The sequence below is a fragment of the Anser cygnoides genome, chromosome 1 (genome assembly GCF_040182565.1).
Source record: "Anser cygnoides isolate HZ-2024a breed goose chromosome 1, Taihu_goose_T2T_genome, whole genome shotgun sequence".
In the NCBI taxonomy this organism is placed as follows: domain Eukaryota; kingdom Metazoa; phylum Chordata; class Aves; order Anseriformes; family Anatidae; genus Anser; species Anser cygnoides.
The window spans coordinates 122,353,404-122,378,296 of NC_089873.1; the positions used below are offsets into that span (position 1 = coordinate 122,353,404).

Here is a 24,893-nt window from a genome sequence, read left to right on the forward strand (position 1 = left end):
CGACAGGGGGAGCTGCTGCACCTGATACACCGGGGCGGGAGCGCGGCGGAGGAGGGAGGGAGCCGTGCTGCCTGCGAAAGCCTCTCCTCGCCGTTAGTCAGCGCTGGTCTCGCTGCTCCTCCCGCCCCCCGCTTCTCCTGTTGGGAGCCGGGCTTTCGCTCCTGTTCCCCTCGGGGTTGGCGGTAGAGCATCCTCCTCCTCCTCATCTTCCTCCCGGTCCCCATGGCGTCGTCCGGCAGCGGCATGGAGGAGGTGCGCGTCTCGGTGCTGACCCCGCTGAAGCTGGTGGGGCTGGTGTGCATCTTCCTGGCGCTGTGCCTGGACCTGGGGGCCGTGCTGAGCCCCGCCTGGGTGACGGCGGACCAACAGTACTACCTGTCCCTCTGGGAGTCCTGCCGCAAGCCCGGCAACTTGGACAGCTGGCTCTGCGAGTCGACGCTGCACAGCGGTGAGATACGGCTGTCCCCGCTCCCCCTGCCCCTCCGCCTTGTCCCCCCCCGTCCCCGAGCCGCCTCCCCCTCCCCCGGCCCCACCGCGGCCGCCAGGAGCTCTCCGTGCCCGGGCTGCCCCGCCGGCGTGCCCCCGCCATCCCAAAGTCGGCTCTCCTCGGCCGCCCGGGTTTGCCAGCGGCTCGGGACGAGGTCCGAGCTCCCGGGGACAGCCCTTCCGTACCGGAGTGGTGCCCGGGGCCCTGATCCGCCGCCACCTCTCCTCCCCGGGCTCCCCGCCTCGCCCGCTGCCGCCCCGCTCCCAGCCCTGTGCCCCGCTCCGGCCGCCGCCGTCGGGAAAAGTACGGGCGCCACTTGACCGCCCGCCCTGAGCACCGTTCGCGGCCCCCCGCCGCTCCGTGCTCGTCTCCCGGCCTCCCCCTCCTCCCCTTTGCCTTCCCGGGGCCTGGGCTGGCCCCCCTGCCCGCCCGCCGTCCCCACCCGCCGTGCAGCAGGGCGCCCTCCCGTGCCACTCGGCTCCGGCCCCTCTTCCTCCGCCTTGCGAGAGAAGGCGAGGGCAGGGATTTCTGGAAATAAAGCGCTGGGGAGGGCTCCGGGAGTCCACCGTCTGCTATTTCCCTTCCCCGCGTAACGGTCTAGGATGCAGGAGAGGTTTGAGGACAGCTTCTGTAAATGGAAGAGGTGACTGATTCCTTATCTCTGCTTGACTGCTTTCACAAAAGATCACGACTTTAGGCTACTTTTGATTATTTTTCTTTGTGGCCGTTGTTATCATATAAGGAGAAGCTGTTGGGGATCAAGGGTCTTATCATTTACGTCCACATCCCCAGAAGTCACAAGGCATGGAAAGCTGAAGCTTCCAAATCTTAAATAAAATAAAATGTTATTTTGTCCCAAGTGAAGACATCTGGATTCTAGCTCTCTCCATCCCTCTGGGTGTGCTTGTATGTGTCTTTTTCTATCATGTACTGCTATTGCTGCCATCGTCTTTCATACTTCTTTTCCTTCTTGCCACATTCTCTATTTTGACTTCTTGATGTTCTTTTGTTCTTCAGGCTTCTGTGTCTTTGGTCATAAGTATTTATTTATTTTTAATGCCATTTCGCTGTTGCTTGGGGTACTAAAAAAAAACACTCAACTGGTTGTGAGTGATACAAGCAAGCTGCCTGTTGAATATTTTTTCAGTAAATTCTTTTGTAGTTCGATAATCATTTCTGTTTTCATGTGTTGTTTTATTTACTTTATGCTGATTCCAATATCAGGAATCCCAACAGAAACATTTACAAATGAAGCTGGCCTCTCTTCTTCACCTCTGCCCCTCATTTCCACCCCCATGCTCCCCCCACACATGCTTGCATTGCTAAATCATCCGTTTGGATCACTGTGCTCTCCAGCTTCTGGTAAACCACACAGGGATGAGATGCTTGTTTTGGGAAAGGGGCAAGGGACTGTCTGCATGTTCTAGATGGCTTTTCTTTTTCTGGCTTCTCTGAAATCCTCTTACAGGTTCTAGGAAATTGCCGATCTCTGTTTGAGTAGAAATTGCACAGGTTCCTTTGCTCCTGTTCTTGTCTTTCTATACTTGTGTGGAGTAATATTTGAGGTTTTGAATGTTGTTTTGGATTTTGTTTTAAATCACACATCCTCAAAATGAATTGTAAAGAACCGTCAGTTTCAATCAGTTACCCGGGTATCTACACAAACTTCAGAGAGCTTTCTTTTCCTTCCCCGGTATAAATGGAAATTTATGTAGGAATGTCAGCTTCTACTGTCTCCTTAGCAACGTGAATCCTTTGCCCCTTCTCTCTGTCTCCTGAAATAGTATCCCCTTGATTGCAGAAGGACCTTTTAGCTGGCTTGAATGAGAACCTGCTTCAAATCCCCCCGCCCCACAGATACTTCATTGGGCTCCCCCCTCAATCTGTGCCCCACCACGCATGTGCATACACGCATGCACGCACACAGTGGGACATTAAGAGAAGCAGGACAGTTTCTGGAACAGCATGTAAGGCAACTAATTTATCTCGTTGCTTTATTAGTTACCAATTTGTTTATGGAAAGATGGAAGACGAATCAGTGTGGATGGATAGAAATAAAATATAGTTTTGTGGGACACTGTGTGTTGAAAATTTGCCCTCTCCTGAAGCTTTCTTCTATACTGTGTGAAAATTCCTGCCTGCTCAGTTTTATTCAAGTTCCTTGAATGAGCTTTACTTATTTTCCTTAGATACTTTCCTGTCTAGTGGAGCCAGGTTTCACAAGCTACTGGGGATGAAGGGAATGATTGTTTTATTTGAGGTGACTAGGGAAAAAAAAAAAAAAAAAACAAAACACAAAACCTTAATTTTCCTCATGTTTGGCACACAATTCTGCACTCAGAGGAGACCTGAAATATGAGACACTGTACTGTATGCCTTCACGTTCTGCTAGTGTGTTATAATTCCTACTAAAGTCAGTGGAAGGGCTCCCAGTAAGTTCATCCAGTTGAACTGGACTCATATTCGAGACCATTTTGTGTGTTTCCTTAATATTTTAAGTGTGCTTTTCTCCTACATCAAGAATATAGCAAGCGGTATATTTTGGAGATACTGGAGAGCTCCCACAGGGAAAGCTCTTTTAGCTTGATACCGATGCAAGCAGCTTTGTAGGTAGCTAGCTGTGAAAAGCAGTAGTATACACAAGGAAAAGGCATCTTCACCCATGGTTTTAAGAGATTTACTTCATCATCCCTTGAAGGAGAGCACCTCAAGTGGCACCATCAAGGGCAAGCTCATGCTAGACGCTGTTAAAGCATATTCAAGGTTTAATTAAAAACCTTTGTTGTAATTAGATGTAGGACCCCTGACTGCTATCAAAAGGGCAACTTGGTAGTGGTTGAACAGAAGGAAATGTACAGAACATGATTACATTGGCTGTTATAGCAGGAAATAATTGTGTTTTCCTTGAGTAATGCTAGTGCTTGGGGTGTGTTTTTGCATGCATTCACTCACTGTTTTGAGGCCTTTTCCTATAGTTTGCAAGCAATCCTTTGCTTTCATACTGCTTTTAAAGTTGTGTAAGTACTGCACAGTATTGCCAGTTCAAATATGTGAAATAGACAAATTAATTTTTAAAAACCTCAGATATAAAAGAGCTCATCTTAATTTGCTTTTTTCTTTTTCAGTCTTTACAGTCTACATAAGTCATCTTTTTTTTTTTTCTGTAATTGCAAGAAATAGAAATATATTCATGCATATTCCTCTCCCCTGTATGAAATTCTAAAATTCCCACTAATAACAATTTTTGGAGCTGAAAATTTAACAAAGTTGCCAGTGTGGAGATCTTTGTGATAAAATCCAGCAATGTTGCTTTACAGTTCCACCAGCTGTCTAGGCATAAAATTATTTTCTATGATCAAAGCTTAAATTGGCTTGTGCACAGGTTGTCTTTAAGTCTGTTGTGTTTTAAACCCACATGCTAAACTGAAAACTTACAGGGTTTGGAATCTCTCTTTGGTGTCATTAAACAAAATTTTCTTTAGACCTCATTTGAAGTGTATTAAGTCTGATTTGCAATGGTTCATTTACAGATTTATCAGGAGTTATGTATGAATATTTATTTCTGTCTCAGTATCTGCCTAAAATTAAATACATCCTATGTATAACTGCATGATGTGTCTATACCTGTACAGGTAGTTACCTTATGTTTTCAGAATTAATAGTATTAGATTTGAATTTATGCAGTTCACTGCAGACTTTATAGTTTTCTAAATCAAAGATACATAAATATGATGTGGAATGGTTCCACAGAATCTGATCTGTCAGGTAAAAATCATGTATTTTACATTTTATATGTAAATATATATATATACACACACGCACACTATTCATAGAGAAGAATGGCTCGTTTTGGAGCATTTCAGTTTATTGTGAAAATAGTGCATATAAAAATATATTTGAATGAATACTATTAACCAGTATGAAACTATCCTGATGGGTGAGGGACATGACTTTGTTACTTAATAACCTATGTATTTGTTTATGAAAACTCAGTTTTCCTTAAGATTATTACATTCTCTATAAGCTACCCATGAATGTTTGAAAAACAAAACAATCTCAAGGAAATAAATGCAAAAGGGCCTCTGTACATGTTGAAGCCTAGTGGTTTAAAAATGTCAAACCATAAACGTAAGCTTAACTTAAAGCATAATGCAGTAAAATGACTTGAATCTAGTTTTGTGCTTATAATTCTGTACTAACTCGTTCTCGAAAGGAAAAAAAAATAAAATCAGAGGCTGCTCATTTGGTAGCACTTGAAGAGTTTTAACCTTAATTATACATTAGATGCCGATATCCGAATTAACATGGCTCAATGGTCTTGGATGGTATCTGCTTGTTTTGAATCTAAGCAGTTGTTCCAACGGGAAATTTCTAGCTCAAAAGCAGCTTCCTCATTAGAAGATGTGGATCGTTGCTCTGAGTTGATGTTGACACATTTGTAAAAACCTTAGCAAGGCTGATAGTTTGATATAAAATAAGGGAAACAAATGTGATTTAACTAAGTCTGAAGAAAGTAGCTCACACAATGTACAGATGAATTAATAAAACAATGAATTTATTTTTAAAAACTGTAGTCTGGCACTTTCCATGTTACTCTCTTTAATAGTCATCCCCAACACTTTATCTGAAGGTGGGTATAAAATCAAAAGCTATACTACTTCAAACTCACCACCTAAGACCCTGAGCAAGCTTATGTAGCTTTGAAGTTGGGTCTGACTGGAGGCTGGCCCTTCTTTCCACAGGGAGCTGGGTGACATGACCTCCAGAGGTCTTTTCTAACCAAATTTTTTCTGTGACTCTGTGGTCACTGATACTCTGTTTATGCCTTATGTTTATCTGACTTCTTGAATGTGTTCAGAATGCCTTGAATTTGTTAATTACCTCTCCCCTTAGCCCAACTAGAATATTTTAAGCTATGCTCCCCCTTTTATAAATGGAGCGCTTATTTTAGTCTCAGGCTACCCAAGGCCATACTCTGTGAGCGTAACACATCTAAGACTTCTGCACAGTAGTCTAGACATTTTAGTTTGATGGCAAGCTACCATTTTAGCCATCCTTCTCCAGCCAGCTAAGAGATATAGTTATAGCACTTTGATGTGTAAAGTGTGAAGTTTGTGTGAGTTTATCTGATCAGAGAGCACCATACACATTATGACTGATAACGCTCTTTAAAAAAAAAAATAGATAAAGGAATACTTCTAATCTTAGTGGGTTATTGTTACTGCTGTTGTTCATTACAACTTATCCTGTTGCTCTCAGTCTCTCAGTCTTTATTTAATAAAGAACCCTTGCACCAGTAAGTTAAAAGATGTTCCTTATGTTAGGGAGATTGTAAGTGGTTTAAATATTTGATGAGACTTTATATTTAGAATCAAGTATAGAGCAACCTTGCCTCTGTTACTGATTTGTGTCCAGGGCTGACCACATAAGATTCAAGATAGCAAGCTGTAGAGGGTAAAGTCTATCCAGCTGTATTGCTTTATGTGTTTTCACTTGTTCCAGTTCTATAATATAAATGCCATCATTTTGATGGAAAGTACTATTAGAACTATTCTAAATGCTAACTGTTTTCTGCAAGGAACAGTGGAATGAGTTTTGAAAACTGCAAAAGATGGCCAGCTTGCTTGAAGAGCATTGGTAACTGTAGGAAATAATTACACTTCTGTTACAACATGAAGTGCACTTCTTCCTTCTTCAGATTACTGAAATGTAGTAGTATATATGGTTGAGGTCAGAAAAGGTGAGCTTTGCTTGAAAAGCTTGTATAACACATCTCCCACACTTTTCTCCTAATGACACAATTCTAAGATTTCCAGGGTTTTCTGATGTTCTTGGAGTTGTAGGTGGGTGTTTCATTTTTTTCTTGAATGAATGAATATCCGATAATTCAAATGGTGTAGTAGCAAGCTTATCTCAGAGGAATGTCACATAGCCAATGGAAGAAGTGCCTGAGTACAAGTTGTATTATTCTGTGAATGAATTATAGATTACTTGATTTTCTGTAATGCTGTGCTTGTCTTGAAGTCATTGGTTGTCAAAAGTGATGTGCAATGCACGTTGCCTTTAAATAATAAAATAAAGATCGGTATAATGGCAGCACTTGACTCTATCTGAAGAGGTGCTTCATTTAAAGAATTTTACTCAGTGATTTTAGAAGTGCAGGCAGGCCATGACTCAGAAAGAGAGGAGTTATACTAAACCCTCCCAAAGTGTGTATTTTCTATAAATAAGGAATGCAAGCTTTAATCTTCAGGAGAGATGTGTGTCAGTGTGCGGAGGAGCAAGCACCTGCTATGTTTCAAGTTGCTCATACATCTGTAACCCCCCAAGGCATTAGACCATCTTGTCTTGCAAAATCTGTCTCCTTTGCACAACAGCAGCAGCAGAGATGGTTACCATATTTTTATTGTTTTTGTTGTTTGGTTTGATATCCTGTAGAGAATAAGGATAAAACTTGCACTGTTTTTGAAGCACACAAAGTTTGAGTCCAGTAGTCTCAGGGCCACCACAGTCTGCCTAATAAAGCAGCTGAAACAGAAACATCAGACAGATTAATGCACTGCGTATCTTGTGCCAGACTGCTGAAATCATCCTGAGAAATTGAGACCGTATCTGCTTTGCGTGCTGCTGACTTCTCCGGGAACCAAATTTTACCCAGCCTGCTCAACAGCATCCTCAGGTGGAAGACACCAAGAGCTCTGCTTGCCATTGAAAGGTGAATGAAGAGGTGCCTGATGTGCTACCATCGTTCCCGAACAAATCCACGTGGGCAGTGGCATTTGGTTTAAAAAACTTCCTGTAGCATTGCCTGCATCTGCACAATGGCTGCCTAATTAGTCCTCGGATCTAGCAAGCAAGTTCTTCCCAGGCTGAGGAATTAAGATGATAGAGTCCTTCCAACCAGCTGTTACCTAACCTGGAACAGAGCCAGTGTCTTTTGCTCTGATCAAAGTTGTCTTGCTCTGGAGGAGAGTAAAGCAAGAACAAGCCTAAGTGAGAGAGACCCAACACTGTAAATGACTGCTAACGACTTCTCCCTCCAAGCTTGGGAGAAACTGAACTCAGGCTGCCTCCCAGTAATGTTCAGGCATTTTTGTTTGTTGGTGGAAAGTCAGAACAGACCATTTAGGTAAGAGTGACTTGAAAGCAAGACTCAGATTCGTATTCCATCATATCTGTTTACATGCTCTGTAGATCTTTCTTATATTTTTATGGCCTGGGTCTAGCAGATGGAAGAAAGTGGTATCAGTCATACCCAGTAGTTATATTCTTCTGGAAAGGGAAGTAGAGTTTCAGGTCTGGAGACGAGAAGCAATGATCTTGCAGTTTCTGAGAAGTCCTCTAATATATTGCAATTAAGGAGGCATCTGCCTTTTCTATTTCATTAGTCAGCTGCTATCATTAGACATTGGCATCTCATGTCTCAGCAAGACACGGGTATCCTTGATTTTGCTCCACTTAGCTGTTTTTTGGATACATCTCTGTGCATGTTCTTTTTTTCTTTGTCTGGCTTTAAATGACTTTCCACTCAGCATCAGGAGCACTAAACCGTCCTGCAAGCCTCTTGTATAGTAAATTGAAAGTGACTGATGCCTTATGTGGAACCTCTGAATTATCCTTAGGAGGCACTTAAGGATTTTGACACTCAGCTTAAAATGCTCAAATTTCTGTTTGGATGTTGCCAAAATCCTGATGAATTAGTACATAAAAACCTCACTGTTTAGCCCACCTGTGTTGTGCAAGACTCCTGGTATCAACGGCTTTGTGTGTAGAAGACGACCAAGTTCTGAGGTAATAGCACAATACATAAATCTCCTGTTGCAAAAGAAGCAGAAAAATGCTTTGTCTCTTCCCTGAACGGCTTATTTTTACAGCTGAGACCTCACTTTATTATATCTTATGTTCAAGTTCACACTGAAGTCACAAGTAGAAGAATGCCTTGATGGAGTATCTGAGTTCTGTCTTAAGAAAATGATGCACCCAGCCACCGCTGTCTGGTTCCCACAGCTATGGCTAACACTTTTTAAGTGATGAAGTAACTTGAAGAGCCACACACACAAGCAATTTTCATACTTAAAAAAAATCTGAATCCATAAAAGCAAATGCAGAAACCAGAGTGCATCTGTACAGCAACTAGCAGTAATAAGTATACTGTATGAACTGACAAGGAGCACAAAATATTTAGTTATTACTATTTTGTACAAGGTTCCACTATGAAAGGTTGTGGCTAGAGGAACTTAATGGAAATTTGGTATGGATCTTGCCAGAAAGGGCTTCTCTCTGTAGTGTGAAGAAGTGTAGACTACACAGTCTCAAGAGACTGTACTTGTTGTGCTGACTGTAAAAGAAGAGTAGAAACCAAATAACTTATAAATGTTGGGCTTCCCAGGTTTAGCCATTTTGCCCTTCATCTGCATATCAGCCAAATATTTTTTACTTTTTTTCTTTTTTTTTTTAATTTTATTTTTTGGTTGGTTTGAACTTAGAAGGTAAAAGCAAAATTCATCTGAGCAACTTCTTTAAAAAACAAACAAAAAACACGTTGTTTCATCTCAGGCAAGATTCCAAAAAACTGACTTCTTACATAAAATTATTATACACACAGATCTTAAAGGTGAAGGCAATACTTGTTTTACTTCAGTATTTCCACTGAGTTTCACTGTTTGACCTTCCACAGAAGTCCATGCACCTGATAATGCTGAAAAAAAGAGCACTATCATGTGACAAATGTACTTTTAGAAAATAGATTCAACCTTTGTCTTTTTATATTGTTGCTATACTTTTAAAACTTTTGTTGGCTGTTTGATGGTGAAGTTGATGACTGTTGATAACCTTAAAAATAATTTTTAATGTGAAACAATTAAGAATATCTGTAGCAGTCCTATTTATCTTAGTTGATTGTTATGACATTCAGTAGGTTATATTTAATTCCTTATGCGTGGGTGCTTCAACTTTCTATGCTTTACTTGACACAATCTTTGAAATTCAATACTCCTGAATTTAAATGCTATATTAAAATTTTTAGGAATATTTGTTGGCTGACAGCAGGTATGTACTAAGTGGAGGCTTTGCAATGAATCAGAAAAACTTGCCTTAGAATGTTAAAAGTTTTTTTGGTTTTGTTTTCTTTAGTGTTGGTGTTTTGTTTAGTGCTAGAAGGTCATTACCTTCAGCTTGTAACAGATGCATGCATTTCTTTAGCCTCTATGAGGAGAGGACTCTGTGAAGAACCATTGTATGAAAGAAAGGAGTACTTGATTGTTTCTTAGAAGATGCATTCAGTTTGCTTGTGTTGCCTGAAAGAAACATATGTACAAATACTTCACATATTCCAACAATATGCTTTTACTTCCACAGCTTCTTTTACTAGACAATACCATGTAGAGAGAATATTTAACTTTTTGGGAACTTGCCGAAAATGTGAAAAAATGACAGTGCTAGCCATTTGCATTGCTCTTTCTCACATTAACAAATGGCCTATCTATTAAAATAAACATTGCAGAACTTTTATATTTTTTAATCCTTCTTTTAAGGCTTTTCCTGATTTTAATTTGGTACTGAAGCATTATTTTGCCCAAGAAATAGAGCAAAATGAGCTGCTTCTAATTATAAATGAATATACAGATAAAGCCTTAGGTCATTTCTTTAGGGGGCAAGAAGGTAGGAGAGTCACACCTTTTAGTGCACAATTAACATTGTGCTTCCATATTATTAAGAAACTGGTATAATTTCCAAAGAGCAATGTAACCAGGCTGTCCTTGCAAAAAGGCACTGAATTATCTGTGAACAATTAATTGAAAAGAAACATCATATATTTTATTTTACTCAAAGTGGTGATTTTTATGAATTTTATACAATATGCTTTGAAAATAGGTTTGAAGAACCTGGGTTCAAATTTACATGCATTTGCAAATATTGAAATCCACATCCCTAAACTAACAGGCAGATTGTTATAATAAAAATTATGCAAATGTTATCATCGCTATCAGAACTGAGCTATAGATTTACCATGGAATAAACATAGTAATGGTTCATGTGCAGTAAAAAACTGTTTGGATTTACAGAACTAAATACAGTACAAATTAAATGAGGTTTTTCTTAAGAAATCTGTCTTGAATTACTCAGTGATTGTCCAAAAATATATTAATTCCTGTTGTTCAGATTGGTAAAATCATGAAAATTGGAAAAAGTTAGGCTTTCTGTTGTCTCTGCAGGTATAAAACAACAAAGGAACTTAATTTCAGCATGCCTGTGAGACGGCAGCACCTTTTAAAATCTGGAAGTTTTTAAGGATTTGCGGGAGTGGAGTTTTTACTGGTTCCTAACATCTTTCTTAAATAGTTGTTGTATGATGTAAATAAACTGTACTGATATACAGTGAAAAATATTTATGCACATTCTTAAGTGTAAACACGTATTTATAATCCTGAAAACTTATAAAGATCATCTCTTAAGTCCCATTTTGCTCATGTTCATGCACGTTTTTATCTCTGCACAAACAGTCTCACTGAACTGCTGTCTCCTGAAATGAGTATAGTAACTCATTTACAAGATTGTCTCAGGTATAGATATGGTGCAAGCATATTTTGGATACCACCAAAGTATAGTGATGTTGTTCATGTTCTGTGTACCAGTAACACTATGTAAAGGAGAAATCTGCTGTTCCGATTTTGATGCTGTGTGTTATAAATCACATCTGGGTAGTCTGAGGAAACTACACCTGGTTATTGTAGAAAAGCATTTGTTACATGTGGTTATAATGTTGTATCTATCTTAACTTACAGGGGGTTCTTCTTTCAGGGGTTCAGGGGTGATTCAGTTTTCTTGGATGTTTGTTTTCTTTTGTATAAAACAAATCCAGTGGCCTCTTCTTAAAATAATTGCTGTTAATAATTTCTGCATTGCCTATACAGAAATTTGTTTACTTAGTCCAACATAAGATTTATTTTGTTGCTAGCTCAAATGGCTTACAGAATTGATAGCTAAGGTGTTTCTAAGACAACAAGGAGATTTAAGCATACAGTTTCCATGGTAGGCAATATAGAAAAACTCAGCCCCTTATTATTTATGCTGTAATGTCTGTCTGCTGTCTGACTGGACTGATTTTCATGATGGTCTTCAAACAGAATCCATCATTGTTGCAGGTCTACCTAAAGGCTGCTAGCGTTGCATGGTCTCATAAATGTAAACTGGAACTAAAAAAAAAAAAAAAAAAAAGGTGGGGCAGGAGAGGATTCCAGACATTTTGGAACACAGAACACAATGTTAAATACCCGATCCTTAGGAACATATAGAACCTCAGTCCTCAGTTTGGTCCTATTGTCAACATCAACAAGTAGGCTCTCTTATTCTAGAAACTAATTTTCTTTAACTAAGTCAATTCTTTTTTTAAGTTGGGAGTGTAGGTGTTTTCCAACACTGATTTGTCCTTTTACCTCCCACATTGGTACTATAGTAAAGTAGCTTGTTTATTTTTTAACCTTTCCAAAATCCGTAGATAGCTCTGTCCTGGAAGCTAAGCTGTATTCTAACTTCATGCCTATATCATCTTTGCCTTAGTTATTTTCACTTGATTGGTGGCCTTGCTACATGGCTTTGTAAAGCCATAGTGTACTCAAATCTTTTTCCATTTGTTTGCTACTCCAATGCTGCACACCTTTTGTTTGCATTAGACTTCAGTATCTGGTCAATACAAAGGCAATATTTAATATTTTATTATTTGTAGTGGCTTTCAAAACTGGTGGTTTCTGAGTTTTCCCATCTGGCACTTTGATTTATTTTATCACTTTTTTATGGCTTTTAACTTTGGGGCAAGATGGATTTACGTGTCTAGTCTTTGTATCTGTGTAATCTTCAAGTGCGAAGATTCCTTTCATGGTGTTCCAAAATGGTCCATTCTGTTTATTTATTTCTGTATTTTCTATCCATAATGCACTGTGATATTGGAAGAATACTTTCTAAATCATCACTATACTAACCACTTAGTGTTTTTGAAGTATCATATCAACATTAAAAAACACTTCTCGTAACATTCCAATCCATAACTAAAATCGTATTTCCATCCACTAACAGTAAAGCAGAGGAACATGCAGCAAACTGATGTTTTAGATTGCATGCTGAAAGTAGAAGAATGAAAGATTGTTCCTAGCCCTGGTTTTGGTCCAAAAACAAGGAGTAAAAGGGCTTGGAAGGTTGAGTACTTAGTAATTAAAGTATTAGTAAACCACATGCCTAGATTTCTAACAAGAATGAAAATAAGTGTGTACACACACAAACACCTTTAAAATAACATTCTTTTTAAGAAACGTCTTTATAGATCTTTTATTCAGTTTCTTGTTTTCATCTCCTCCATCTTTTTCATATAACATATGAAGGTTTTTTTGTGATTATAGCTGCAAACCTTCCATTCCCAAACCCCACAACTGCATTTTAGGCATCTTTAGCAGATTAGATCCCTGTCAAAACCAGAAATATGTTGTTGTTGTCTAAAACACTGAATTTTGCTTTTCAGAAAGAGAATGTGCATTTTTATTGTTGCTGTTCTTATTTTAGTAGCATTAAGATCTCCAAATTCATTCTGAAAACTATTAATCCTTTTATTTTCTTTGAACTATACAACACATTCTTCCATTTCATTCTGAATGTCGTATGCATGCTAGTATGCTCAAAGTAACGAGATATGCATTGTATCCTTAAAGTACAAAATACAGTGATCAATAGTAAATAGTGATCAGTTTCTTTTTCTTGAAGTCCATGATTGCAGAGAAACAAAGTCTTAAGTACTCTTTTGCATGGAGAGATGGCACTAAGCCTATGCCTTTCTAAAATCCTACAGAAGCTTTTAAGTTAGATGTTGTGTGGCCTTGGTGTCCATCTGCTTGCAGATGAATTTTGTTTTATATTATCTAAGACTTCAAGGACATTGTTTGTAACTGCATACATAAAATTAATTAGAAAACACACTGGGCCAGATTCAAAAGTTGCTTTCGGGAGAAGAAAAGAAAAACTGACACATTAGGATGACTTTAAAGCAGATTTCAGATTTGACTCGGTCTGCATCTAATCATCATTACCATCTTTTATAAGGGCTAAACATTCGCCTTTTTTAGTGTTGAAAATGTGTTATTTCCTTCCTTTGAGAATCTCCTTCCTTTACTTTAGTTTTTTTATTCCTGTTACAATAGGCTTGTTACCTCTCAAGTGGAATGTATCCATGATCAGCCTCTGTGTATTTTCCTTCCTATGTCACCCTAATCAGTTCAAGCAGAGGTTTGAGTTTTACTCTATTCTGTGAGAGACTTACAGCATTCTTGGGGTCAGCTAAGACATGCTAGCTAATCCTGGCCCAACCTCAATTTCTCATTCTAAATTGGACAAAGCCAAGTTATCAAATTATTCAATCTTCCTCAAGCTGAAATCCCTATGAGGCCAACTAAGCCTTGAAAAATTGTGTGAGGTTGTTGCACTTTGCTGTTAAGTCGTATCTGTTGTGTAAAGGTGTTTCTCTAATTAGCAAAAAGAAATCCAAAGTGCAGTTGTTTATTTACCCAAACCTTGATACAGGCTTTGTGTTCCTCATATTCTGTTGTTTCTGCTGAGCCTATGGGCTTGTTTTATTGCAATTGAATTGTTATTAGTGTTTTTCTCTCTCTTTTTCCCATAGACTGGCAGATAGCTACTCTTGCTTTGCTGTTGGGTGGTGCTGCCATCATTCTCATAGCTTTCCTGGTTGGTCTGATCTCTATCTGTGTGGGATCTCGGAGGCGGTTCTACAGACCAGTTGCAGTCATGCTCTTTGCTGCAGGTAAGCAGTTTACCAGCACCATTATGAAAAGTTTATGAGGGCAGCTTTACTTTCATGAAAGAAAATGTTCCTTGTACTGCATACCAATTGAGAAGCATTTGGTTTACCTCTTGACTGTTAAGTCCTGTGAGGTTTCTCAGAATACCCGTTTTACAAGGTATTAATCAATTTTGCAATTGCACTCTTACAGTTCTTAAACAATTTTTTATTCTTGTTATACTTTGGGTTTGGTGAAGTATATGCAGCAGGGAAAACCACAGAAGATAAATCCATTTAAGTACCATTTTTAGTCTGTTACTTTGTGCTGCTTGATGGCCCCATTTTTATTCTTCATGCAAAGCCCTTTCTGATATTTTGATGTTCTTCCTTTTACAATTTTAAACTGGGAAAACTAATGCTCGAATGTGAAACCTTGAAGCCATAAGTGTGAAAATAAATAGGATTATGTTGCGAGGTATTTATAGATGCTCCTGTGCCACTGGAGGAATTAATTTCATTGTGTCAGCTTGCTCACTTAGTTATTAATTTAACAAGCTGTCACACTGTAGTCCCTGTTTGGTTTTTAAAACATCAGGATGGAACAGTTTACATAGACTATCACAAAATCTTAAGGGAGACGTATGCATCTGAATTGTCCCTAAAACTGGTCCAGTGAGGTATAATTACAATATCAAATCATTTCCTTTCATACATTCTGGTATTTTGGGCCTTAGCATGAATGTTTCTATTTCTCCCGAGATTCACCGAGAAAAGTTTGCCTTCATCCTGTCACTCATATCTGCATTGGAGCTAACAGCTTAAGCCCCTTCTGATAGCCTGTAATGAAGAGAATGACAGACTGTAGTCTTCAGGATGTATTAAAAAAAGCCACTTACAAGCATATGAAAAGATAGGAACTCAGCACGTGAAGGGCTGAGATTCAGAAATCAAAGCAAGCTCTGGGGAAGGCTCCTGCTGCCACCTGCTGTTTATGTTACTTTGATTGAACCACAGAATTTTAAGATGCACTTTATTTGCTCAAGAAATATAAGTAGGTTGTATTTTATTCACTTTGAGAAAATGAGTGCAAGGAAGGATCAGATTTTCTGAACAGAAATTGTATCTTTTTGTTTCGTGTGTTGTATTGCTGAGTTGACTGAATAAATAAAGGCACTTGTGCCATTACTTTAAAAATTAGTACTAATTCTGAGGTTATAAATCATATTGGGCAGTTAACTTTAAAGTGATAAGGATTGTTGAGTTTACGTAGTTGTTTCTTATTTGGCTTTTGATTTAATTTATCATAACATTGTTTAGTAAATTAGGCAGCGTATGTGTGAGCAATTACTATCTTGCCATATTACTTAGACAGTTTGTATTTAAATAAAAAATTTCCAAATATTACTGTTTCGTTTAAAGCTTAATCTGTTCTCCAGTGTATAAAATTCGTTCTAGTATTTATTACAAAAGTTAGGGGGGAGGGGAAGGTGGCAGTTTAGAACAGTAGAATATTCCTGGTTGGAAGGGACCCACAAGGATCGTTGAGTCCAACTCCTAGCTCCACACAGAACCACCCAAAAAAACCAGACCCTATGTCTGAGACCATTGTCCAACCACTTCCTGAACCCCTGATGCAGCTTCATGCCATTCTTTTGGGTTCTGTTGCTGTCACCAGAGAGGAGATCAGGTTTAATGCTTACTTGCATCAGAAAGGAAAATGTATTAATGCTGCAGCTCATGAGTGGTGTTCATCTCTTTCCTTTGCCTGTATGTGTGCATGCACACGCTTGCATGCATTTTAAATAGCCCTGGCCTGAAGTCTGTAAAAGGAAAAGAGATGATGAGGCAAAGACAGCCTGCCCCATTCTTCTTTGTTATCTGGCAAGTCTGAGGAGAATCATTTAGAGATTTGATGCTGACATTGTTGCCATCATTTCCTATGGATTTTCTTTGCTTTCAGCTACTTTTTGAGATGAGTATTGACTGACATATCTTGAGAGAATCATTTGAAGAATCCACCAGTGAAGAGGAAAAAGTTAAGGTTGCAGCACAGTGAAGTTATGCAACCTGTGGATTTCACAGAACATCCATGAGGCTAGAAAACCCCTGTCCCATGAATCTTCTGACATCACAAAATATTTTGCTTGACTGATTAGGAACACATCCCTCTGCCGCCTTCTGGTAGAAGGACACAGCATGAGTTGCCTAGATATATTAATGGTCTATGTGGGTGTCAGGTAGAAAACATCACAGTGTGGGAGAGAGAACCAAATGGAAAAGTGACCTCCAGGCACTTCAGAATCTGAGCAGTTGGTTCCAGGCATTTTTCTTTCTTCTCGTTTTGATTTTTTTTTTCCCCTCAGCTTTAGGTTTCATTTAGTGACTTTGTAGGTGAGGAAGATGAATGACTTACTGAGGCTGAAAGAGGTGATAAAGGGACAAAAAAAAAATAATTCTACATAGATACTGAGAATAAGCCATTGAATGATCTACAGAAGTGTGTGTTTAAAATATGTACCTTCAGCTCTGTGTAATGGGAGAGGAGCAAGAATATCTCAGGTGATGGAAAAATGTACAGCATACAGAAAGGCAGAGTTGCAGGACACTTGCGTGGAGCTATCTTTGGTCCACTGGGGTTTATAAACACCTCAATGCTAGCCATCATGGTGGCTTGTTAATTCGTTGACTCCTGTCAGTGTGCTGTATGAAGGGATACAAAAATGTCTTAATTGAGCTTGGTAGACTTGATGTCCCCATACAGCTCTTCCCAGCATTTTTGGTCAAGTAGGGGTCAGTAGCGTACATACTTGCTGGAGTATTTAAATGCTTCTGATTCAAACTGGCTCTGAAAGCTGCATCCTCAAAGTGCCATGTCCAAGGTCATAAACTTGTCAGCGTAAGGAGACTCACAATATGGTTACCAGATAACTGAGTGCTAACCAAGTAAAATTTTAGGAATAGAAAGTATAATTGGTGATTGCCTGGAAAAAAAAAAAAAGTAATTTAAAATGTTTGCTTTCACAGGCTCTATTTTAACAATGCTTTCTGAGAAGCTTGTGCTCTCACTGTCTTAAGAATTTCCTTCCTTTTCAGCCCATTAAGGCACAAATTTGACTGACTGTGGAGTAATGAGACTTCATATGGGTGACTTGTGTCAAAACAATTTCATTACCTTTTATGATTAGGTCTTAGAGGAACCTTTGAGGTCAGTAAGCTTTTAACACATTTCACATGATGTTCACATGATGTAAGCTAGGGAAATTGTGGTGAAGTGAAAATATGGGTGAGAGAGTAAAAGAATGACAAGCAGATAATATTTGGAGAATATGTAGAGAATATATCTTTACATTCTGACAGGGAGTCAGAGCGCAGTTCTGCTGGATTAACTCCTGAGTTCTGTGCTATTATTTATAATGCATATAATAATTTATAATTTTTTATTATTTATAATTTCTGTGAAACAGAATGAAAGTATACTTACCAAACTTGCAGTTAAATGAAGGTAGAAAAAAATACAGATGTGTTGGAAGACAAAATTTGATTTCGAGGAATTGTAAGAATGGTCTGAAAAAGTAGGACAGACTTTGGTAGGAGGAAGTGCACGTAGCTACAAGAAGGAAAAAAAATCAGAAAAGCACAAAACAGCATCAAAGAAATCAGTTGACAGGATACTCCAGGTCATCTAGCATCTAGTCCAAGCTCCTTGTTGAGGTTGTTGAGGCAGGATGATCATTAACTTTAGGTCTGTCAGCTGTGGTTTTATCTTGACTAGTCTTGAAGATCTCAAAGGATAAGCTTGTAGAACCCATTCAAGTAGATTGTCGTGTTGCTGTACTGGCTTCCTTAAAATTTTTTTCCTGGTGTCCATTCTGAATCTGTGAAACTGAAATTTCTGTCTCTTGCCAACATCTTAGGTTTCCTGGCACTACAAAGAGTTTTGTTTCAGCATCTTTGTAGTTGCATTTTCAGGTAGATGTAGGCTGCATTGAAATTGCTCCTTAGCCTCCTCTTCATGTATCTAAATTAAGATACCATCCTTTCTCTTGCGGACAATTTGCTGTAGGCTTCAATCATTTTGGCACCTTTCTGTACCCTTGCCTGGTGAATCCCTGCTGACTGCTGGATGCCACCTTGTTCTGCACATGCTTGGAGGTGCACTCCAAGAATCACAGAATGGTCAAGGTTGGCAGGGACCTCTGAAGATCACCTAGTCCAACTCCCCTGCCAAGCAGGATCACCTAGAGCACATTGCACAGTATGGCATCCAGGTGGATTTTAAACATCTCCAGAGAAGGAGACTCTACAACCTCTCTGGGCAACCTCTTCCAGTGCTCTGTCACCCTCACAGTAAAGAAATGCCCTCTCATTTTCATCTGCAACTTCCTGTGCTTCAGTTTGTGCCCGTTGCTTCTCATCCTGTTGCTGGGTACTACTGAAAAGAGACCGGCTCCATGCTTTCAACACCCTCCCCTCAGATATTTATACACATTGATGAGGTCTCCCCTGAGTCTTCTCTTTTCCAGGCTAAACAGGCCCAGTTCTTTCAGCCTATCCTCATATGACAGGTGCTCTAGTCCTCTCATCATCTTCATAGTCCTCCTCTGGATGCACTCTAGTAGTTCTATGTCCCTCTTGTACTGAGGAGCCCAGATCTGGACACAATAGTCCAGGTGTGGCCTCACCAGGGCTGAGTAGAGGGGGAGGATCACCTCCCTTGACCTACTGACAACACTCTTCCAAATGCACCCCAGGATACCGCTGGCCTTGTTGGCCACAAGGGCACATTGCTGACTCATGGTCAGCCTGCTGCCCACCAGGATTCCCAGGTCCCTCTCTGCAGAGCTGCTCTCCAGCAGGTCACCCCCCAGCCTGTACTGGTGCTTGGGGTTATTCTTCCATAGGTGCAGGAGCCTGCACTTGCCTTTGTTGAACTAGATGTACTAGAAGATGTACTTCATAAAGTTTCAAGGGATGAGGTGATGCTGATAGACATTGATGCAACTGTGTCGTCTCTAACTTGTTCCTGCATTGCTGACTGCCCTACTCCTTCCCAAAGGCTCCAAGACCCCTGGAGATCTTGGAGAAGCCTTCATTTTGCATCATCTCTCATTAGACTTGCTTTTCTGCCCATCATTGGACCAGTACGTATTCTGAACTTCATTTTGCAATGAACGCACCTGTGGAAATTTGTTATTACACTTTTTTTGCCATTTCTTAGCTTGATGTTGGGCTCCAGCTGGGCTTCAGCCTTCCTGATTTTGTATGTAAGTATCAAAATAGTATTTTTATATTTCCCTCTCATTGTCTATCCTTGTTTCCTGCTCATTTACTCATTTCTTACACATTCGTTGGAAAAATTCCCTGCTTGTCCAACTGGGCCTCGTGCTGAAATTCCTGGTCTTTGTCTGTAGTAGGGTGGCATATTCGAAGTTAACAATATTTTTAAAATGAGCATGGATCACCCCCCCCTCCTCTTCATGATCCTTCCCAATTTCTTGCACAGGTTATATTAAGTACAAAAAGTTCCTAGACAGTTGTTGTATGTCAGTCTTTGAAACTGCAACACCTATTGGTTACTAATAAAGTGCATGTGAATGAGCAGGAGAAATGGTACAGAGAACTAGCCAGCACCACCATTTTCATAAGAGACACCGATCAAAAAGCCCAATTTTCAAGCTTTTTTTTTTTTTAAACATCAAATCTATTATAGTTAAAAATTTAAATGAAGGAAAAAGATGACTGAAATTCAGTTTTCCTGGTTTTAAAGGTTTTGTTGTGATTTTTGTATGTTTAATGTGGTGAGTACTTACACCTCACGTAAATGGAGTAAAACTATTATTCCTGTTCCTGTGTACTTGTCCTGTACTGTGCACTAGCCATAAAAATGTGTCTAAACTTGAAATGAGTAGTCTAGTTTGAGCTGACTATTTTTTTTTTGAATAGAGTTTTTAGGTGGATTTATTTATTTATTTTTCAGCCTTTTTCTACAGGAAGAACTAGTATTTCTGAAAAAGTGTAGTACATACACTTCCTATGAGCAGGTCCCTTTAAATTTAATGGACACAGATCAGTGCTTGCAGTCATTGGTTTCAACATCTTTTTGGGTCATACTGGTCATTTTTTGTAACTTCACTGACTTGTTTCTAGCCTACATTGGTCCCTTTCCACTTTACAAGGATCAACAATGATGGGAGATGTAAATAGTGCAAAGTGACAGCACTGTTATGCAGTGTGGTTGTTTCTGCTGGCCTGCTGATATCAGGCAGGCCTTTGAATTTTTCAATAGTGTAGCTGAACCAGTAGTAGCAAATTCAAGATGCCTCACTATAAAAATGTCAAAAGTATGTGTTGTAGGTGTTGCTCTGTTAGCCACATGTTCCAGTGGAATCACTTTTTTTTTTTTTTTTGACAAGTCCAGTCCATAGATTAAAATTCAGTATTAGATTGAGCGAAGGTAGGGAGCTTCCTTGGGTGCAACTTGATACAGATGCACACACACCAATGGCTGTTTCTGTATTGACCCAGCAGAGGTGCTGCAGCTCCAGTTCAGGAAGCCACCAAAGAACTTGCTTACACCCATTCACCTGAGGAAATTATCTTGGACTTTGGTCTTAAAGATGTGTCTGAAAGTTGAGCATATGTTCAGGTGTTTTGGGGTATAACCATGTTCTCATTATACAGAATTAGAATGCATAATCTTTTCATAAGACTAGAAGCTTTCCCTGGTGTACCCTGTCAAAATTTCTCCAGTGTTGTGCAGTATTTTGTGAGCTGGCAGACAAAAAAAAAATTAAAAAGAAATAACATAAACACTTCAATAATTTTAGGATTAAAAAAAAAATTGTGGATTTTGATACCCACATCAGAAAATCCACTATCCAAACATTACTTAGATTGTCAGTCCCAAAAAAGAGTCCAAGATGCTAACTGGATGCGAGAGGTAGGGATATGTGAATTTCCAGTGGATGTTTTGCGGAGATATCAGAGGGTGTATGATGACCATTGGATATCCTCTCCCCATCACAGTCCCCATCCAGAGGACAAGAAAGCATTAGTCTCTAAGCACCTAATGAAAGATGACAGTTTGACAGCACTGAAGAGGGCATGTGGGAATGAAAAGGCAAATGACAGGTTTTGGGTGTGCAAAAAGTGTTTGACCAGCAGGAGAATATAATCAACATTATTTCATTTCACTGTAATTTCAAAAGAGCTTCTGTAGCCAAAAGTAGTCTACTTTTTATTTTCCACTGGCATTTTATTTTGACTTTGGCTTTATAAAAATTCACAATTTTTATATAAAAATAGTGTTCATTCTTCTAACAATACCTAGAAAAGTCTAAAAAATAATGAACCAGTCAATGTTAAAGTAGTTATGGCATTATACCACATACCATTGAATTTTGATCAGAGTATGTCTCAGGTCTGCAAATTCTTAAGAATGTGCTCAACTTTGTGGATGTGCTCACCGTCTGTAATTAGGGGGCTGGTAGTTTATAGGGGAAGTCACGGACTGAAGTCTTTAAAACTTGATTGTTCTAAATGCCGGAAGGGAGCCCTATCACATATTTGAGGGATAAAAAGGTTGTTTTGTATGTTCCTATGGTGTTTAGTTCCCATGATATTTGTTTGTAGATGGCAGAACTAGAAGCCTAAAGAATCACCAAATCATCTATCTTGTTCTTGTCTTCAAATTAAGTGCAACTTTCACCTGCTTACCCTGGAAGCTATTGTCCCAGTTATACTGTTAGCAGTATGCCTGATTATAAAAGAGAATGGACACTGATCAAACTGAATCGTTTATGTGAAAACTGGGGTTTTTCATCTTGCACCTTCCTTTTCAGGTTACCATATATATTGTTTTGGTGTAACACAAAGGACAGGTTTGCTGAATTCCTCTGATGATCTGTGGATCAGACAGTGGGAAATGTGGCACTCTTAGGGGGGACAGTACTGTAGAAAGTAATGGTTTTTAAGCTTTTTCCTGCCTTGGATTTGATCTGTTTTATTAGCTTTTTTTTTCCAAAATGAAGCATCTCTGACCCACCCACTAAATTCATAATGTAAGGAAATATTTTGCTGTTGAAAAGTTTAGCGATTGATCAAACTTTATGGATTCCTTGTTATTCTGTGCAATAATATCATTAATTCTGATTACAGTACACAGTAATGCATACGAAATACGTAATTCAGTGAGTCTCCATGAACATCAGTACGGATCACATACTACAATGAATTACTATTAGGCTAAGTAAAGAATTTGATTCTGAGCTTTATTTCTTAATATTCATTTATTCTTGCTTCTTGTTGTTTTGACTTATTTATAATAGGTATGGAACAAATGATCTTAGATTTGTTGTTATGGAAGGAATAATGGCTCCAGACTAAAATACAAAGAGGAGAGACAGAAAAGAATTGGAAAAAGATTGCTTTCACTGTTTATTTCTTGGGCATCTGAAGTATTATTGTTATACCATAGCAATATCATTTTTCTTCATCAAGGGAATATGCAAGAACTGCTCTGATCTCTGTGGAAGAAATGAAGGTTTTATATATATATATATATATTTACATACTGCTCAAAAAGATCAGTATTAATAGAAAAAATTGCACCAAGAGCATTTTGAAATGTGAATTTAAGTTATGTGTTGGTTTTATGGACATGACTTAAGGCCTCTTCTGACATTTGGTTTGTTTCTTTTTCAGTTGTTCTTCAGGTGTGCAGCTTAGTCCTCTACCCAATCAAGTTCATCGAAACAGTCAGCTTGAAAATATACCATGAGTTCAACTGGGGCTATGGCCTGGCTTGGGGTGCAACTATATTTTCATTTGGGGGTGCCATCCTTTATTGCCTGAACCCTAAGAACTATGAAGACTATTACTAGAATCATTTAATGGAAAGAAAAATATCAAAAGGATTACTCCATCTTTTCTAACTCACAGTTTTTTTAGAACACTTGTGGAGCACCAGTCTGCTCTGTTGATAAAATAGCCTTTGCCTTTTGGGTGTGAACACTGTAACCAGCTTTTACAACCATTTAGAAGAACTGCGAACACTAGGATTGCTGATCTTACATAGGCAGATGCTGCAAGCTGCTGATACATAGGCTTTGTTTTTCCTGACAACAAGCAAAGGATCTACGTGACAGCGATCATTGTGAGAAAACTAGTTGGAATGAGAATGCAAGGCCAGCATCTGCTATTGCCTTCAGGGGAGCAGCTGGTATAGGCTCCATTTAGAAGTTTCTCTGTATCGTAGAGGATTCAAATGTCTGATAAACAGGCAATGGCATCTTGTACAATAGGCTGTGTTGGCCCTTATTACTTGCTCAAAAAAGCTCTTAAGGAATTAGTTGCAAGTAACTGTTGAGGGCAGTGAATGTAACTGGTTAATGACTTGTCTAATATCTGCATTCGACAGTCTTCTTGGAGAATGAAAAAAAAAAAAAAAAAGCAAACACACACACAGGATTTCATGAATTGGTAATTGACATCACCATGCCAGCTGTAGCAGGTTGTTGAAGAAAGTCCAAACCAGGAGACACGTGCTTCTGACTATGTGGTTGGAAGTTGTCTCAGCTCTGAGTATTTTGCTGGGAGGGTGGAAATAAGGGGGAGGACAAAAGACCATATACATCCCTAAGGCATCTAAAATGCATGAATGAATTGTAGTTTTCCTAAGTACCCATTTAACTTCCGAACATCACCGTGAAAAAAAAATGAATATGGAACAAGTTCAATTCTATTTTTGGAAGGTATTTGTTAGTATAAATGAATATATATAATACAAATATAAATGCAAAGGCAGAAAGAGAATTCGTTTTTAAATTGTAATAGGAGCTGTGATGCAGTGGTTAAAATACTAACTTTGTACACATTTTTGAGGGTCTTGGACTGGTACCCCTGGTCATGGTTGGCATTGCAAAATAAACATAAAATGGTTTGTCTTCTGTATATGCCCTTGTACAGATTCTGTGTTATGGGAAATGCTTAAAAGTTCACATCAAGTTAAGGTACAAGTGGATGAAATAACTACTTGTTATTCCGTATGTAATCTAATACTTATTAAAAATTGTTTTCTAAGGCTGTTGCAAAGGAAAAAAAAAAACTGCCATTTTTTTAAAATCTAGTTAGGTTGCTAGTGTTTCTGATCATCAAGAACATAGCTGAGACCCAATCATGTCCATATTAAAACATTAGCACTGCAGGAGCTACTCTTATGTTTTTAAAGGCTGAGTTTATAATGGACTGGCTGATGATTATGTACACCTAATTACTCCTTGCTTAGTATGTTTCCCACTTAAAACATCTGGATATTGTACCCATTACATGAAACCCAAGTTAAAATAGGGAGAATTTCTAAGTGTATTTAATCTGCATCACTTTTATTTTTGTTTACGATTTGCTTGTTTGGGTATTTTGAATTAATTATGAACATATTTTTATACAATTCTAATCTTTAGAAATAACTATTTTTTTTTAATGGAGAACTTTAAAGTATATTCTATGTGGACCTCTGCAAAAGTGGATATGCTGGGGTTGCATGTCCACCTCTGCACAACTGGTTTTGCTGGTTCCACAGAAAAGACTGCTGAATGACTCAATGTAAGCAGTGTTAATGATTAT

The 24,893-nt window shown here is 38.9% G+C and overlaps 1 protein-coding gene across 2 annotated transcripts; it reads left to right on the forward strand.

The window, feature by feature from the left end:
* TMEM47 (transmembrane protein 47) lies at positions 1–23,725 on the forward strand. Of its 2 annotated transcripts, none has more exons than XM_066980355.1 (3): positions 1–448; positions 14,151–14,291; positions 15,030–22,963. In XM_066980355.1, the coding sequence occupies exons 1-3, from the start codon at positions 223–225 to the stop codon at positions 15,101–15,103; spliced, it is 441 nt and encodes a 146-aa protein (XP_066836456.1). In that variant the 5' UTR covers positions 1–222; the 3' UTR covers positions 15,104–22,963. The 2 variants fall into 2 exon arrangements, with proteins under 2 accessions (XP_066836456.1, XP_013046395.1); XM_013190941.3 differs by lacking the exon at positions 15,030–22,963 and adding an exon at positions 22,974–23,725 and having other exon boundaries at positions 12–448.
* Positions 23,726–24,893: the final 1,168 nt, after the last annotated feature.

What these genes read in the sequence shown, in the direction of transcription:
- TMEM47 (XM_013190941.3), top strand. Translation starts at nt 223, where the DNA reads ATGGCGTCGTCCGGCAGCGGCATGGAGGAGGTGCGCGTCTCGGTGCTG. An exon ending in CGAGTCGACGCTGCACAGCG is followed by an intron (nt 449 to 14,150) that starts GTGAGATACGGC and finishes TTTTTCCCATAG; the next exon opens with ACTGGCAGATAGCTACTCTT. An exon ending in AGTCATGCTCTTTGCTGCAG is followed by an intron (nt 14,292 to 22,973) that starts GTAAGCAGTTTA and finishes TTTCTTTTTCAG; the next exon opens with TTGTTCTTCAGGTGTGCAGC.